The 16,501-nt window shown below is 35.7% G+C and overlaps 1 protein-coding gene across 1 annotated transcript; it reads right to left on the minus strand.

Moving 5' to 3' along the window:
- Positions 1-301: 301 nt before the first annotated feature.
- Positions 302-11,459, minus strand: LOC145100527 (protein transport protein SEC31 homolog B-like). The gene is made up of 22 exons (XM_079037771.1): positions 10,969-11,459; positions 10,626-10,680; positions 10,410-10,532; positions 9,741-9,837; positions 9,623-9,659; positions 9,431-9,536; positions 9,285-9,342; positions 8,547-8,644; positions 8,353-8,472; positions 8,209-8,251; positions 7,307-7,416; positions 6,349-6,476; positions 5,145-5,712; positions 3,794-3,886; positions 3,533-3,718; positions 3,227-3,440; positions 3,025-3,140; positions 2,434-2,532; positions 2,220-2,348; positions 1,857-2,139; positions 752-990; positions 302-651 (listed from the first exon to the last, which is right to left on the minus strand). Exons 1-22 carry the CDS (start codon positions 11,295-11,297, stop codon positions 562-564), a joined length of 3,321 nt encoding a protein of 1,106 aa, XP_078893897.1. The 5' UTR covers positions 11,298-11,459; the 3' UTR covers positions 302-561.
- Positions 11,460-16,501: the final 5,042 nt, after the last annotated feature.

Raw genomic sequence — 16,501 nt, forward strand, 5'->3', positions numbered from 1 at the left:
CTTATACCATATTATGCAAAGAGCAATTGGATGTCCGTCCTTAAAGACCTTTGCAATAAATACATCACAAACTTTTCTCACACCTCTTATAACCTTCCTCGGGATCATTGGACATGAATGCACGTTTATTTATGCGTGGAAAAAAGCTGTAAACTGTCTTATTGAGTCCGATCCAATCAAATTCATGTCAAACTCAATGAAGGTCATTCTATTTATACATAATGCCCTACATAACAAATGGGACCTACAAGATATGAGGAAATAATCATAAAAAAAACATGATATGCTAACAGTATAAGAATTAATACAAGTACAACCCAAGCGTATTTTATAAAAACTATGCTCTCAATTTTCAACAAAATTAAGTCCTTTAGCTACTCAAGAAAATGAAATCTATTTTAATACACAAACAAAAACCATACCTATGGCAAAACCCTGTAATCTAACTTCTTTAAATTCAAAACCATCCGAATTAATTTATAGAAAGTTAACAAAAAAAAAAAAAAAAAAAAAAAAAAAAACACCACACATCCACACCCTGAAAAGAACTGTGCCTTATGCTTATCCCATACTTTGTCTAATCCTGATCATTCGTTTCAGTGTTGCTAACCAGAAGCTACACTCGTCCCATTCACTGGTGGTAAGATCCACCTAACGAAAAAACAAAAAAAACAACACGATCAGAACTCAGAAGGGCATTCATGTCTTTTTACATTTTTGAGTGTGAGATAATAATATAATATTATAATACCTGGATTTTGAGGGCTGTAGTGAAGTCGCCATGATTTAATGCTTGACATAACTGAACAAGTTTTTCAGCAGCATTTTTGGAAATATCAGAATTGTTTAATTTCACAAACAAAGCACCGAGTTTCTTTGAGTTGTCATCAATCTCTCGTTTCTTAGCTGGAACTGCTCGTGAACCTCCTAAAGCCTCTGATGTCTCGTTGAACAGTCTGGTCAATGTCCCAATAACCGGCTTCTGTTGGGCTGCAACACAGAACGTCAAAACTTTTCTTTTAGACATAATTGCAAAAATGGTCCCTGTGGTTTCTCATTTTATGTGACTAAGGTCCAAACCTTTGAAAAGTTGCAAATTTGGTCCTTTTCAACAAGCTCTGTTGTGGTTTTGGTCCCTCTCTTGTTAATTTTAACTTTTTGAAAATGACAATTTTACCCTCAGGGACCATTTTTGTAGAAATGGTCCTTGTAGTTTCTCATTTTATGTGGCTAAGGTCCAAACCTTTGAAAAGTTGCAAATTTGGTCCTTTTCAACAAGTTCTGTTGTGGTTTTGGTCCCACTCTTGTTAACTTTAACAGTTTGGCTGTTAATTTTTTTTGAAAATGGCAATTTTACCAAACTACAAGGACCATTTCTGCAAAAATGGTCCCTGAGGGTAAAATTTGAAGTTGCAAATTTGGTCCTTTTCAACTAGTTATGTTGTGGTTTTGGTCCCTCTCTCGTTAACTTCAACAGTTTGGGTTTTAACTTTTTTGAAAATGACAATTTTACCCTCAGGGACCATTTTCGCAGAAATGGTCCTTGTAGTTTGGTAAAATTGTCATTTTCAAAAAAGTTAGCAGCCAAACTGTTAAAGTTAACAAGAGTGGGAACAAAACCACAACAGAACTTGTTGAAAAGGACCAAATTTGCAGCTTTTCAAAGGTTTGGACCTTAGCCACATAAATGAGAAACCACAGGGACCATTTTTGCAATTTTGTCTTTCTATTAATTTTAACTTTCAAAAATAATTCTTATAATAGCATCCACAATAGAAAAGTGAAAAACATTTAAGATATCTCCACAATTATTTAAATGAATATAATATTATTAGAATTATGAAAAGCTCAAATACCAGGAACATTTGACACGTCAGCAGTCTGTACTGTTGGAGGAGGGGTGGCAGGAGGTGGTGCAGCAGACTCGGGGCCACTGTTGGATTGCATTTGACCGGATCCTGTTCTTTGCATTCCTGTATTGTTATTAATAGGCATGAATCCTCTTACAGGAGGTGTGGGTCCCACGTCATGGAGTACCTTCGGCCCGGTGGTGGGGACCATTGGAGATGGGACCGGGGTAAAGGAACCGAGCCCCGGTGGGCCCGCTTGATAATTGGAATTTGCATTCAACTGAGATTGCTGATAAACATGGTGTTTGAAATTAGAAATTTAGAATCATACTTATTTTTTTATATCAAGGAATGGAAAGAAATACGTACAGGATATAACTGAGAACCCAAAGTGGGAGCTTGCTGATATTGGTCAGCATTTCTCATCATTGGAGGTGTCATGGGAACAAAGGGTCTTGCAGCCGGTTGATTTGCAGGTGGAGCTTGATTGAATCCCATCTAAAAAAAATATATAAAAGGGTATTTTGGTCATTCGATAAAAGAACTGGAAGAATGTAGGAATTAGGATCAATGATTTTCATACCTGTGGAGTGGGAGCTGCAGGAGATGGAACAAACATGTTACGTTGTGGCTGTTCATATTGGTTGCTGTAAGAAGGCCCAGGTGGTTGTTGATAGTTTTCCTGAATAAAAAAAATAAAATAAATAAATAATTAAGATGATAATGATACAACAACTCGTGTATAGAGAGTAAATTACATGAATGGTCCCTATGGTTTAGGGTAATTTGCGCGTTTGGTCCCTAACTTATTTTTTTAACTCAGACCCCTATTGTTTGTTTTTGTTACGTGCTTGATCCCTGTCTTACCTAAAAAGACTATTTGACCCTTGATTTTTTTAATTTATTTAAATAAACACACTCCCAACCCCACCCCACCCCCCTCACCTTACCTTACCTACCCCACCATTTTTCCCTCTTTAAATAATAGTCTTTTTAGGTAAGACAGGGGCAAACGCGTAACAAAACAAACAATAGGGACCAAGCACATAACAAAAACAAACAGTAGGGACCTTCCAAGTTAAAAAAATAAGTTAGGGACCAAGCGTGCAAATTACCCCAAACCATAGGGACCATTCGTGTAATTTACTCTAGATAATATAAAAAGCATAAATACCTGATAATAATTTTGAACAGGCTCCACAACAGGATTTGTTTGTTGGTTAGCAGAGTATACGTTTCCTGTATGTGTTTGAGAATATGCATAATCTGTAGATGCGTTTCCATTTATCTCTATAAGACAATAACAAACAACAAATTCATTCAGAATGTAGGGTTTAGGGTTTAAAATGTTGGGAAGCAGAATGAATAGTGAATACCTGGTTGAGATGAGAAGGCAATTCGATCACGTAAGATTACAAGTTCAGGAGACAAATCTTCAGTTCCCATTAGTTTCAAATACTCCATAGCTGTTGATAAAAGTCCTTGACTTGCTAAAATCTCAGCATACTTCTCAACAAGTTTACATAAAGGAGCACTGAATCTCTTTTGTCCAGTTGCTAAAGCAAGGACCACAGTTTTCTCCATTAAATCCTTCAAATACATACAACTTATATAATTACCAATTCACCAAAAGGAAAAGATTTTATGTATATATTAGATTAAAAAAGGTAAAGGACTTTTACCTGAAGAAGATCAACATAGGACTTTCCTTCATGCTCAGTTGAAACCTTCTTTGACCAGATTTCTACAGTTTTATCGATATTTCCAGAGCATATGTAGCAAAGAGTTGCTGCTAAAGTGTTTCCAGCATTTAGGAGTCTAGAAGCAAGAGTATCACAGAGTGAAGTCCATTCATCTCCTTGTGCAAACTGTGATTAGAGGGGGGTAAAAAAGTAATTAATATCATTGATTTCTCAGAATTGTAAGTTATTTTATTAGCTTACAGTGCAGAGGAGAGCAAGAGTTTCTTTCCAAGATCTGAGGGGCCTGATATTTACTAGACTAACAAGGTCATTATTTACCATTGCAGCAACAACCTGTCAAGTAGAAAATTATAAAATTAATAAACTAACGCACTTAAAAGTAGAAACTAAAAAAGCTGTGATTTAATAAACAACAAAGAAGAAAAAAAAACATTGTACTTTCATTGATTTGTTAACTATAACATTCAACTTCCATTTTTTTCTATTAAAGCTCTAGTTTTAAGAATCAACCCAATACAAAGAAAGTTTCATTGTTTCATTGCTATAATTGGGTAGATTTTACAAAGAACAATTTTTTTAATAAATAATAAAATAAACTGAAAGTACAATGCTACAATTGGCTATAATTTTCAAAGTGTGTCTTCATAAGAAAAAAAAAATCGAAAGTACAAACATTAATAGAAACAGAAGTTGTAAAAAACTGGTAGATGGTGACTTTGTAGGATTTTAGAAAATCAGCCAAAAGATTGGCTTGGATCAAACGCGTCTACTTGGTCAAAAAGTCAAAACTAATACAAAATGTCCTCATTTTATAAGGTTTTATACAGAAAAGTCCCATTATTTTGGGAAAGTTTTTGAAAAAGTCCTAAATCTTTTTTTTAATAGAAAAGTCCAGATTATTTAACATTTTGCCCAAATGAACGGAAAACCGCTTTTTTAAGAGTAAATTACACGAATGGTCCCTATGGTTTGGGGTAATTTGCGCGCTTGGTCCCTAACTTATTTTTTTAACTCGGAAGGTCCCTACTGTTTGTTTTTGTTACGCGCTTGGTCCCTATTGTTTGTTTTTGTTACGCGCTTGGTCCCTATCTCACCTAAAAAGACTATTATCTAAAGAGGGAAAAATGGTGGGGTAGGTAAGGTAAGGTGAGGGGTGGGTGGGGTTGGGGGTGTGTTTATTTAAATAGGTTAAAAAATCAAGGGCCAAATAGTCTTTTTAGGTAAGACAGGGACCAAGCACGTAAGAAAAACAAACAGTAGGGACCTTCCGAGTTAAAAAAATAAGTTAGGGACCAAACGCGCAAATTACCCTAAACCATAGGGACCATTCATGTAATTTACTCCTTTTTTAATTTAATAGGAAACGACAGATTATGTGATTTTCCCAAAATAATGGGACTTTTCTATTTTCTACATAAAACCCTATTTTATCTATATTCTAATTCTTATTACTTTTGCAACCTTTAAAATAAATGAAAGCAGAATGCTATAACACACAAAAACATTAAACTATGTTGATATTTCTTGCATTTAGCCCTTAAATCAAAGGTAAACAACATATAAAGTATAAAGAAAGAGAAGAAAAACATGCCTTTAAGTATGGAGAAGTATTCTTTTTAAGGTACTGATCACGTGTGGTCTCCCACAGGGAAGCACCACCAACTTGAGCAATAACTAAAGCATCTGCCATCTTATTTGCAGCTATACACTGTTCAACAGCTCCCTTGTAATCCCCAACAACCAATGCCCGTTGAACACCATCATCAAACAAAGCATCTTGTGAATCACTTTCTCTTGTTGGCTCTTCTTCTTCTTCAACAACTGGACCAGATTCTTCAGTGACAAAAGTGTTATGAGAAGTTGATGAAGGGGTCTCAGCTCTAGGAGTTGGGAAATTGTTGAAGAAATCTTCCCCGTTGTCAGAGGGGTCATTTGGTAATTTCAGTGTCAGGTTGGATTCTGTTACTTCTCCTTCTTTAGGTTCATCAATGTGGGAAGTTGTTATATCCTCAGACTCAGAGGGGTTGTTTTGTAATTCATTGTTTTGTGTTTCTGAAGGTAGAGTGAAACCAAGATGGTTTAATAGTTTTGTACGTGCAGTTCCATCTTCTTCAAACATAACCTTCAAGAATCCCCATGTTTCTTTGTCATCTTCAGATCTGTTTTTGACAATTCAACAAAATGTTTTTGTAAATAAATATAACTGATTTTTTCTTTATTTCAATATATATTATGAGGGTATTTTCGTGTTTCATGTTCCATTAAAAGACCAAAATACCCTCATAATATATATTGAAATAGAAAAAAAAATTAAAAAGATAAACTGATTTTTTTATTTCAATATATATTACGAGGGTATTTTCGTGTTTGATGTTCCATTAAAAGACCAAAATACCCTCATAATATATTAACAGACCAGAATTGGAATTTGACATTCCATTCCATGACATGTTTGGTTGCCTTGGATTCCTTCAATTTTCGTGTTTGATGGATTTCACCATCAGAATTCAATGCCATTAAAAGACCAAAATACCCTCATAATATATATTGAGATAAATAAACCAAAACACTCTGATTTTTTTTATTTCAAAATATAAGGGTATTTTGGTCTTTTAATGGCATTGAACTCTGATGGTGAAATCCATCAAACACGAAAACTGAAGGAATCCAAGGCAACCAAACATGTCATGGAATGGAATATCAAATTCCAATTCTGGTGGATTCCGTGAACCAAAAAGATAGCCTCAAATTTATTTGGAATGAGAAAAGTCCATAAAATTATTAAGAACACATACTCAGATTCTTGAGATTTTTTGTCACAAAGTTGCCTCAATAAAGGCCTCTCTCCACTACTCATTGCAGCTTCGAATTCAGATGAGGTGCTAACTAAACTATGTTCAGTAACCAACTCATGCACATCAACCTGAAAACAGTATTGAAAAACATGTTAAGCTAAAAAATAACAGGCAAATTTCAAAAAAAATAGGAATGCAGTTTGCCTTTTTTTACCAATACGAGTATCTACATCAGTTTTTACCAATATGATTAAAATCAAGGGAAATTAAGTAATCTAACCACTTTTTAATGTGTATTTGAAAAAATAACCCTTTTTTTTGCAAAAATAACCACTTTGTCCGGAATGGGGTTATTCCGGACCAAGAAAAAACATTCTTTTTTACTAATTCCGGAATGGCATTCCGGATTCCGGGCTAAAATTTCGGATTTCGGATTTCAGAAAGAAAAAAAAAAAAAAAAAAAAAACTCCGATATTTCAAGAACAAGTATGAAATTGGAAGAACAACTCCGGAACTTCGAAAAAAAAATAAATCGTTTTTACTTAAATTTAACAAAAAGGTTTAAAAAAAACATAATAATGTGAACTACATACGTTATTAGTGCATGAAATTAGACATCTTATTGAGAAACAATGACATTAAAATTTTCAAAATGTAGCATTTGGAATCCCAAAATAAAATAAAAAAATTTCTTTGAAAATTTAAAAAAAAAAATCCGGAATATGAACAGTACTCCGGAATTAGGCATTCTAGAGAAAGTGGTGATTTTTCAAAAACTGAAAAAATATGGTTATTTTCTTTGAAAACCTCATTTATAATGGTTGTTAGTTTACTCAATTTCCCTCAGATCAATATACATTGGCTATATTGGTGAAGAGGCAGAGTATGTTGCTATTTTCCCACAATTTGCCCTGATGATAAATAAAAGAGAAAGGCAATGGAAAACCATTAGAAGTACCTCTGAAGCTCCAGATGAAGAACCAGTTGTGTGAAAAGAAACAAGTTTGCCACCAAAACCAAAAGACACTCCAGCTTTGCGTTGGTACCATTTTGGAGCCTTTAAAGGTGCTGCACAGAAATTATAAATATATAAAAACCGGCATTTAATAAGATAATATGACATATGTAAGGGCAAAAAAAGAACACCAAAACTCAGAAGTGAAAAAATATACAAGCCAAAGATAAGGCAATATAAGGTCACGTCTTTGGTTACTGGATTCTTATGAAATTGGAATTCGAGATTCCATTCCATGGTGTGTTTTAAAAGCCAAAGATAAGGGGAAATAAAGGCGTCTTTGGTTGGTGGATTCCAATGAAATTGGAATTCGAGATTCCATTCCATGGTTTTTGGTTGCCAAATTTACAAAATTCAAATCTGTTAGAATCTTTCGAAATATTTGTTTGGCTGGGTGGAAGGAGTTTAGATTCATTCGTTTTTATTAAAAGACCAAAATACCCTCACTGTATATATTGAAAATAATAAAAATATTATAATTTAATTATGTATACTGAACATATATAAAAACACTAATAAACATAAGAAAATTTAAATATCCTCCTAACTTTTCTTCCTAATTATCCTCCAACTCATATTATGACATGTGGATATCATTAATTCTCTCTTACTCCCATCTCTTTATTCTGACACTTGTCTTCATCTAATGAATAGGAGGATAAGTAGGAAGAAATTGTAGGAGGATATTGATTTCTAAAAAATGTAATGATATGATTCAATTTTTGTTATTGAACCCCATTCCATTCCATAAATAGAAAAGATGCATCTATTTATTTCAATTGCAAAAAGGGTATTTTGGTCTTTTAATAGAAACGAATGAAATCGAGCATGAAGAAGTATGTTACCTGAGCCATAATGACCCTCACCAACACCATATCGAGCACAAGCCTACATGAATCAAAGAACAAATATAAGCATTTCATAAATCTCAAAATACAAACAAACAATTATGAAACATAACAACATTGAATAGGAACAATATAGCTAACCTCAATGTTATAAATACCAATTTTCCCATCAAAAGAAGATGCTGATATGACCCCTGGTAATTTTGGATACCAGTGCACATCAAAATTCCAATTGGTTCCAGCAGGAAGTTCAGACACAATCTGAAAAGTGAAATACCATTTTATAATGTTTAGTAAATATTGTCATAAAAATAACTAAAAAAAGATCTACATACCTCAGCAGAATTAGTGTTCCAACAAATAGTGCGATTATCTTTGGCACATGTAAGCAGATATGAACTATCATGGGGACACCATTCCATTGCAACAACACCTGTTATATCATTTTGTTGTGAATCAGAGATTAAAAGAGTATGAGAAAACTATATAGAATATTCAAAGCATAGGCTTCTATTATATTTGGAATTTTCTTTTTGAAACTCAAAAGGACTTGTTGACTTATGGTTGTAGGAAAAGGAGTTTTTAAAAAAAGTGTTTGGATTAGCTTTTGTGGTGGGAAAAGTCAATAAGTTATTTTTTAAAAGGTCTTTGTTTTAACTTAACATCTTTTAAGGGGTGTTTTACCTTTTACAACCCAAAAAGCTATAAGGAGTTTTGATAAAGCTAGAAATCCCAACTTATTGAAATCTCCTTTTTAAAGAGTTGATGAAAAGTTATTTTAACAGTCCTTTTCACATTGCCAAACACTTTTTTTGACTTATTGACTTTTCAATAAGCCAATAGTCAATAAGTTATTTTTAAATGAAATCCCAAACACCCTCTAAGGCCTTTTTTTAAATGATGTCTTGGATAAATGATGTTTGAGAAAATGAAGGTACACTTGAGCAAGTTGAAGGAAAACATAAATGAAAGCAATTTGTAAAAAGTTAAGACTTAATTGGGGAAGAATCATTTCCCTGACTTTGTTTTTTAAGTTGTTATTTCTGCATTGAGTAAGAAAGAAAGCAGTATACCTTTAGTATGACCTACTAACTCTCGCAATGGTGACATTGTGTTCCTCATATCCCATAACTGCATGCCAAAAACAAATGTAAGTTGCAAGAATTAAGAGCTTAAAATATGGATATGCATAAACGAAGGCATAATTCATAATCATTACCCTTAGTGAAGGTGAATTATCATCCTCTGAGGCAACAATAAGTTGAGTAGCAAAATCAGGATGCCATTGCAAAACTGAACATCTTCTTCTAACTGAATCTGAGAAACTGAAAAGTAAAAAATTCATATTAAATTGGTTGGTGGATGTAATTATTTGCAAATTCATCATCTGAATCTGAATGCATAAAATTACCTTATAATTGGCTTTTGCTTCCTGAGGTCCCAAACCACTACAACCACCAAAAAAAGATTTAAAAAGATGTATTAATATTTGGATAGCTAAAACATATTCAGGTAATTCACATCCATACCAGTTGTTCCATAAAAAGAAGTTGATGCCAAGATAGGCTGGACCTTCTTATTCCATGACAAATATGCTATTTCTCCATGTGTTGAAGATTCACTGCCCTGCAGACACAGGTTAATTAGAATTTAGATGTCAAAACTCAAATGGCTTTTTACAAGTTTGCCCTCAAATATTTCTGACTTGTGCAAAATGAACAATTTAAAAGAGAACCCAATGAACTTAATGGTTTCTTCGAGAACAGCAGAATTTGAAGTATGGTTTCTTTATGACTTAATGAACTTAATGGGAATAAAATTTTAATCTGGCAAACAATATATGAATGTAGGGGAAAGAATGAGGGCCTAGATCTTTTATGATAAACGGGATGAGAAGCAAAAATTGAGGCCCATAAAAAACTAAAGAGAGGTAAATAGTACTAAACTCAGTTTGCTAAGTTGAAAGGCATATAACTAAATACCACCTATACTTGTAATCATATTTCTACTATTAGTCTATAAGCAAAAGCCCATGGATGGAATGCAGGGGATAAAACAAATTAAGAGAAAAATCCTGGATTTTTTTCTACTTTTTATATACAAGATTGCAGCTCACATATAATAATATTAATAAGAAATTGCCATGGGAAATTTAGATCAAAATTTGGATAATGAAAATGTAGTAAAGCCGTTGTTACCTTAAGGGGAGGAAAATGTGTAGGCTCTGTTGGTTTAGCAAAATCCCATATACAAATTTCACCTTCTTCAGCGCCAGATGCAAGATGGTTTGGAGAAAGGGAACTAAACTCCAGACCACGAACCTGGAAAAACAGATATGATGCACAACCTTTCAATAACGGTTTATTTTAAGTGTCAGTGAATGTTAGATCCCACGAACGAAAAATAAAACTCACAGGCCCTTTGTGTCTTGATAGTTGTTGAACAAGAGCATTTTCCCTTTCCTCCGGACTAGAATCAATGAAAATAAATAATAATGAGGTTTACATGAAGATAAGAGCATAGTATGGCAAATAATATAATAGTTTTGTGGAATTGGGGGAGTGTGTTAGCCTGTAGGAGCTGAGCTACAAGTAATCGTATCATTCAACATTCTCAATGACATAATAGAAGTTCATACAAACAATTCCCTCGGATTCGGAAGAAAAGAAGCAGAATCTAATGTAAGACTCAACCAAGTTCAGTAAACGACTGCAATCTGACCAGCTACAACGAAGTGCATCGTTAATAGTAGCGTACCTCATGAGTAAGCGAGGGTTCCAGACACCGATGTTGCCATCTACAAGTCCACCGGCAATGAGACCGAGTGAGAATTCTTCTGATCCCGAAGACGGTGATTTCCCCCAAGACAGCCGATTAAACGGTTCTGAACTAGGTACAGCACCTGATACCGGAAGGTCACGATCATCAGATCGGAAATCAAGGTTAAGGATTTCAAGATTTGCAGACGAACTGAACGACATGTCTACGGCCCCAGCCATAGTTCCGGCGGCAAGGAAGGGCGCATCGGGGGCAAACGCCACCAATGCCGATCTATCCACTTCCTTTACACACGCCGATGTGCCCATTTTGATTCGACTGCTGATTAATCGAAAGAGTAGTTCGAGATCTGAAGGGGGGATTTGAGTTTCTAGGGTTAGGCTGTGATCTAAAGGGGATTTTGTATCCGGAGACCCGAATCTGTGGTGCTTGCCGTCTCTCCTGTTTCTTCTGTTTTCTTGGCGTGCGTTTATAACAGTAGCACTACTAACCTTATGTAAATGACGGTTTACCCGTCATTAGCACCAATCACATTTTGCCACGTCTTAACTAAATTTAAACAAAATACTACCTGAACACGACTAAATTCTACTAAACGCATTAGTTAACCATCCTACTATTTTTTTATTTATTTTAAGCAGCAAATAATATAAATAAATAAAAACAAAGAGGGCAAAAGGCAAAAGTAGCAAAGGCAAAGTATGAACAAAAGGGAAGATAACAAAACTTAGACAAGCATTAAGAAATATAAAAACTCATATAGCCTTGTATTTGTGTCACACCCCAAAACCGGAACGGCGGAAACGTTCTGGGGTGGATGACGTCATGTCAAGTATCACAACACATTTATTATAGTAATCAAAATACAATAAAACATTGCATTAATAGTAATAATTTTACATGGTTTACATTACAGGATATCAAAGTAATACAAGCAAATATAATAAATACAGCATGGTACTAAGCCATCTTCATCAACAGCTTCGGGGATGTACCTGTCTAATGCTGACCTGAGAATACAAGTTATTTGAAAAGCGAGTATCAGCATTTTTACAAATGCTGGTGAGTTCATAAGTATTTAGTGACATTTTATTCGAATAACTTTATAATGTAGTATTTTAAGAATTTACAGTGTATTAGAGTTCTTTCTAGAAAATCCTATATTTTCTTTAATAAAAGCAGTCTTATACCAAGACTGGACGGAGTTAGTGTGGTAAAAGTAGTTTTCCCTTAATCGCTATCATTATCAAAATACTGAATTTGATTATTAAAGAAAGCAAGAAGAATTAGGGAAATACCATATGTCTCAGCAGTGAGGACTGCTGACTAAGGCAAAGGAATCCTAGACTCCAGGAGAGTATCGAATGAACGACACGCCTGGCTCAGTCTACCAAAAGGAGACACAGACCCCAGAAGGTACCAAATGAAAGGTACAGTTGGTAAGGTCTAAAACAGTGAATACAGACCATAGATAGTATCAAATGAAAGATACATCTTGCAAGGTCAAAAACAGAGAAATATAGACCGCAAACAGTATCAAATGAAAGATACAACTTGCAAGGTCAAAAACAGTGTGACTCTGAGAATGAGTTACCAGCATACAGTGTAAATTGCTGGTGAAATATCGTTACCTTAAGGCCATGAATTATAAGGTAACCCGGGGTACTCGTAACCATACTAACCGACACTAGAGTACCAGACGCCCTACATGCGTCTATAAAATATGACATTTTTCACCCCTTGGCTTGGTGGGTCGTGGACTGTAGCTAGCAGTCAGGGTGCGGGGGTGTCAATCCCGTATAGATCTATACACACAATGTCTGCTCTCCCTACAGGAGACTCTGGTTACCAACTAGACGACGGAGAAGGTCGTGTCCCGAAGATGCATCCCAAATAGTGGGTAATGACTTCCAAACAGTGGGTAGTGGGTTTCTAGTGGGTAGTGGGTTTCTAATGTAAGTGTTGAACTAGAGGTAGAGACTCATAACTGAACTGAATAGAGTAAACCTATATGGCTATGCTCGTATACATAATATATAACTAATGAATCAAACGACCTTCGGATGGACATCCGATCCCACCAGACCACATCTCAACGAAGAAAAGGAAATAGGGCGGACAAGCCTTCCTAAGTCCTTTAATCATTATTTATATGCATCTATACAAGCACATACATACATCTAACTACGTTTGAGTGTGTAACAAGTGGAATCATATCGTGAAGTATAACCAAATCGTGATGTATAACCGAATCGTATGTAATAATCGAATCGTATGTAATAACCGAATCGTGAAGTATAAGTGTACAGTGTGGAATAACCGAATCGTATGTAATAACCGAATCGTGAAGTATAAGTGAAGTAGAAGCGATATCAAGTATAAGTGAAGTAGAAGCGATATCAAGTATAAGTGAAGTAGAAGCGATATCAAGTATAAGTGAAGTAGAAGCGATATCAAGTATAAGTGAAGTAGAAGCGTATCACTAAGTAAGAGTGTAAACAAGTATAATCATTTAACTAAGTAGAAGTATCCACTAACTAAAAGTATAACAAGGCAGTGGTATATAACGAGTGGGGTATCAAAACATGGAAGAAAACTTTATACTTAAGAAAAACACGACTGGGTATTCCTTTGTAAAATAAGTTTGAAAACCTTTAGAATTTCTTTGGAAACCTTTCATAAATCAGTTTTAAATGAAACTTTGATAAAACAATATAAGTAAGAGATTTGAACAAGTGGAAACATTTTAGAAAACCATTTACAGTATCAAACTTGGTAAAACAGTTAACAGTGTGGTAAATCCTTGTGCATGCGGGTTATCAATCACATGTGATTGATATGATAACTGGCATGTTTAACTTGCATTTCCCCCTTATAAAACATGTAAAAACATTTAAAAGGTTCGTTCAGGGGTATGAACTCACCTGTAGTGAGTGGTTCTGATGACAATGTTGGATCTATTGCTAAGTATCAAGTGGTGACTTGAGTACACACGCGAATCCTATTTAGCACATATTGATACATATATGAATATAATTAGTGTTATGAACAACTAACTATTGAATTGGGACCACTTTAGGGACTAGTAAACACTTATATTGAAGTGTTACAACCATAAATGATTGTACGAAGGGTTAAAAGGCTATACAAGAGAGTGTATGGCCTGAATACACACTATATGTGTGTGTGCGCCCATGTGTGCGGCCAAGTGTACTGCCAGCATGTGTGTGCGGCCAGGTGTGCTGCCATAAAACATGGTGTTCTTGGTTACCTTTCCGGATGATACTTGAGAGGATTTTCGAGTCCTAGCTTTGTAAGAGTGTAAGAAATGATCAAAATGACCAAGGATAGTATATATAGGAGGGTGTTGCGGTTGGAGGTGTGTGTGGTTGGCCTGTGTGCGGCTGGCTGGCCGCACATACTAGTGTGCGGCCGCACACACCTGGTTTGGTGTGTTTGGCTCGTTTTTCCAATGCTACACCCAAACTAACCCATCCTCCGACGCGTATTTCAATTATACTAAACCTTAAGCGCTCTTTAAGACTCGATACTTCATTATAAAATGGCAAAACGAAGCTAACTTTGATAAAAATGAAGAATGTAAACTAGAAATTTCGGGTTGTCACAATTTGCACCAAGTAAATAAATACTAGGGAGATAACATTATCAGCAACATTGGCGGGGTTACAGATAATTTTTTTAAACCCCGCATCATTCACTGCTCTCCAAACACTCCACATAACGCAAAAGAAAATCGCTTCAAGAATTTGTCTTTTTCTGGGACAGTTCCCCCACGTAGCGGCATGGTTGAGAAAATCTGTGACATTAAGGTATCGCTGATGTTGGATCCTGCACCATTTAAAAATCCATTTCTACACTGCAGTAATATAATCACACCTGGCCAAAAGATAATTGACAATTTCCATTTCTTTGACACAGCGGGCAGAGAGGTTCCGAGACTTTAATTCCTCTAACCGCAAAGGTATCAGTAACCGAGATCCTACCTAAAGAGGCACTCCAGACGAAACATCTTACCTTCAATGTAATGCTTTTAGACGAACAGATCAAAAGACCCTTGTATGGGATAAGATTATCATCAATTAATCTCCTCATAGCATTAACATTGTATCCGCCATCAGTGGATTTAGTGAAGCATAAACCAAAAGAAGACAAGGGAAGATTGATCAACTCTCTTATAACATTGTACAACTGCATTAATTTGTGTAGGGAAACCGCATCATTGGGCTCACGTTTCCAGTTCCAAGTGAAACCATGAGCAGATAGTCGATCCTCCAATATGCAACATTTAATTGCCTCCCGACTGTATAAAGATGGAAAACGAACTTGAAACAGGATGGGACTGCATCATTGGTCTTTTCGTAACAAGATTTGAACATTGAAGCCAGGAATAAACTTAAAGATTTCTGATCGATCGATATTTAGAACCTCCAGACTTTTGACAACTTTAGCTATATTACACCATACGCTATTGGAAGATTTACGGGTAATGTAATGAATGGGCTTACAAGAGAGATTGTGCAACCTCATAATTGTAGTCTTCCATAAGCTATCTCTATCATTAACCAGTCTCTACCGCCATTTAGTTAGCAAAGCCAAATTTTGAGCTTTAAGAGTACCAACCCTTAATCCACCATCTTTTATAGGAGCGATCACTCTAGACCGGTCGACCCAGTGAATACTTTATTTCTGATCACCCCCTCCCCAAAGAAATTGCCGCCTAATCTTTTCCACCGAATCTAGAACTCCTTGAGGTGCCTTGAATAATGACGCGTGATATGTTGTGTAACAGCCCGAAATCTCAGGTATTATTAATATTATGTTTTGGGGTGATTTAAGAGGGGACTCGGCGAGTTGGAGCCTAGACTCGCCGAGTAGGATCGCAGACTTGGTCGCGGGATCGCGACTGGACTCGACGAGTCCAGATATGGACTCGGCGAGTCGACGCTGTTTAGCGAAAACCCTAACCGTTCAGGTTTGGGACGTATAAAGGAGACTTATTGGCCGTCATTATTCATTTTAGCCTTCTGAGAAGAACCCTAAATCGATTGGGTGCATCTGGAGCAAGGATCATAGGCCATTATTGATTATAGAAGAGTGATTGTGCAAGGAAGAGAAGAGATTGGCTAAGGGAGCAGCAAGGGGGTCACATTCTGAGGATTGGGGACACAGAGAATACATCATCCAGGTAAGAATTCGTGTATGCTCTGCTATATTGATGAATTTATGAATTTAGGGTTTATGGAACCCTTGTGTGATTAGATTGACTGTGACCCTAGTTCCCTAAACGAGTGTAAACCTGTATTGAGACCCTTGGAGGTCCAGAATGTCCCATGTCTATGCAATTCGGGAGTTGATGAAGGTTTTGGATTGGAATCCTTATGCCTTAGGTCAAAATGTAAATTATGAATCACATGGTGTATCATGAGCACTGAAATGAGGACTTCACGTGGTAGATCATTCTAGGAAGGCCAGACCTAGGAATGGTCGAAGC

The sequence above is a fragment of the Lactuca serriola genome, chromosome 1 (assembly GCF_051521515.1).
Source record: "Lactuca serriola cultivar US96UC23 chromosome 1, Lser_US96UC23_V15, whole genome shotgun sequence".
Classification (NCBI taxonomy): domain Eukaryota; kingdom Viridiplantae; phylum Streptophyta; class Magnoliopsida; order Asterales; family Asteraceae; genus Lactuca; species Lactuca serriola.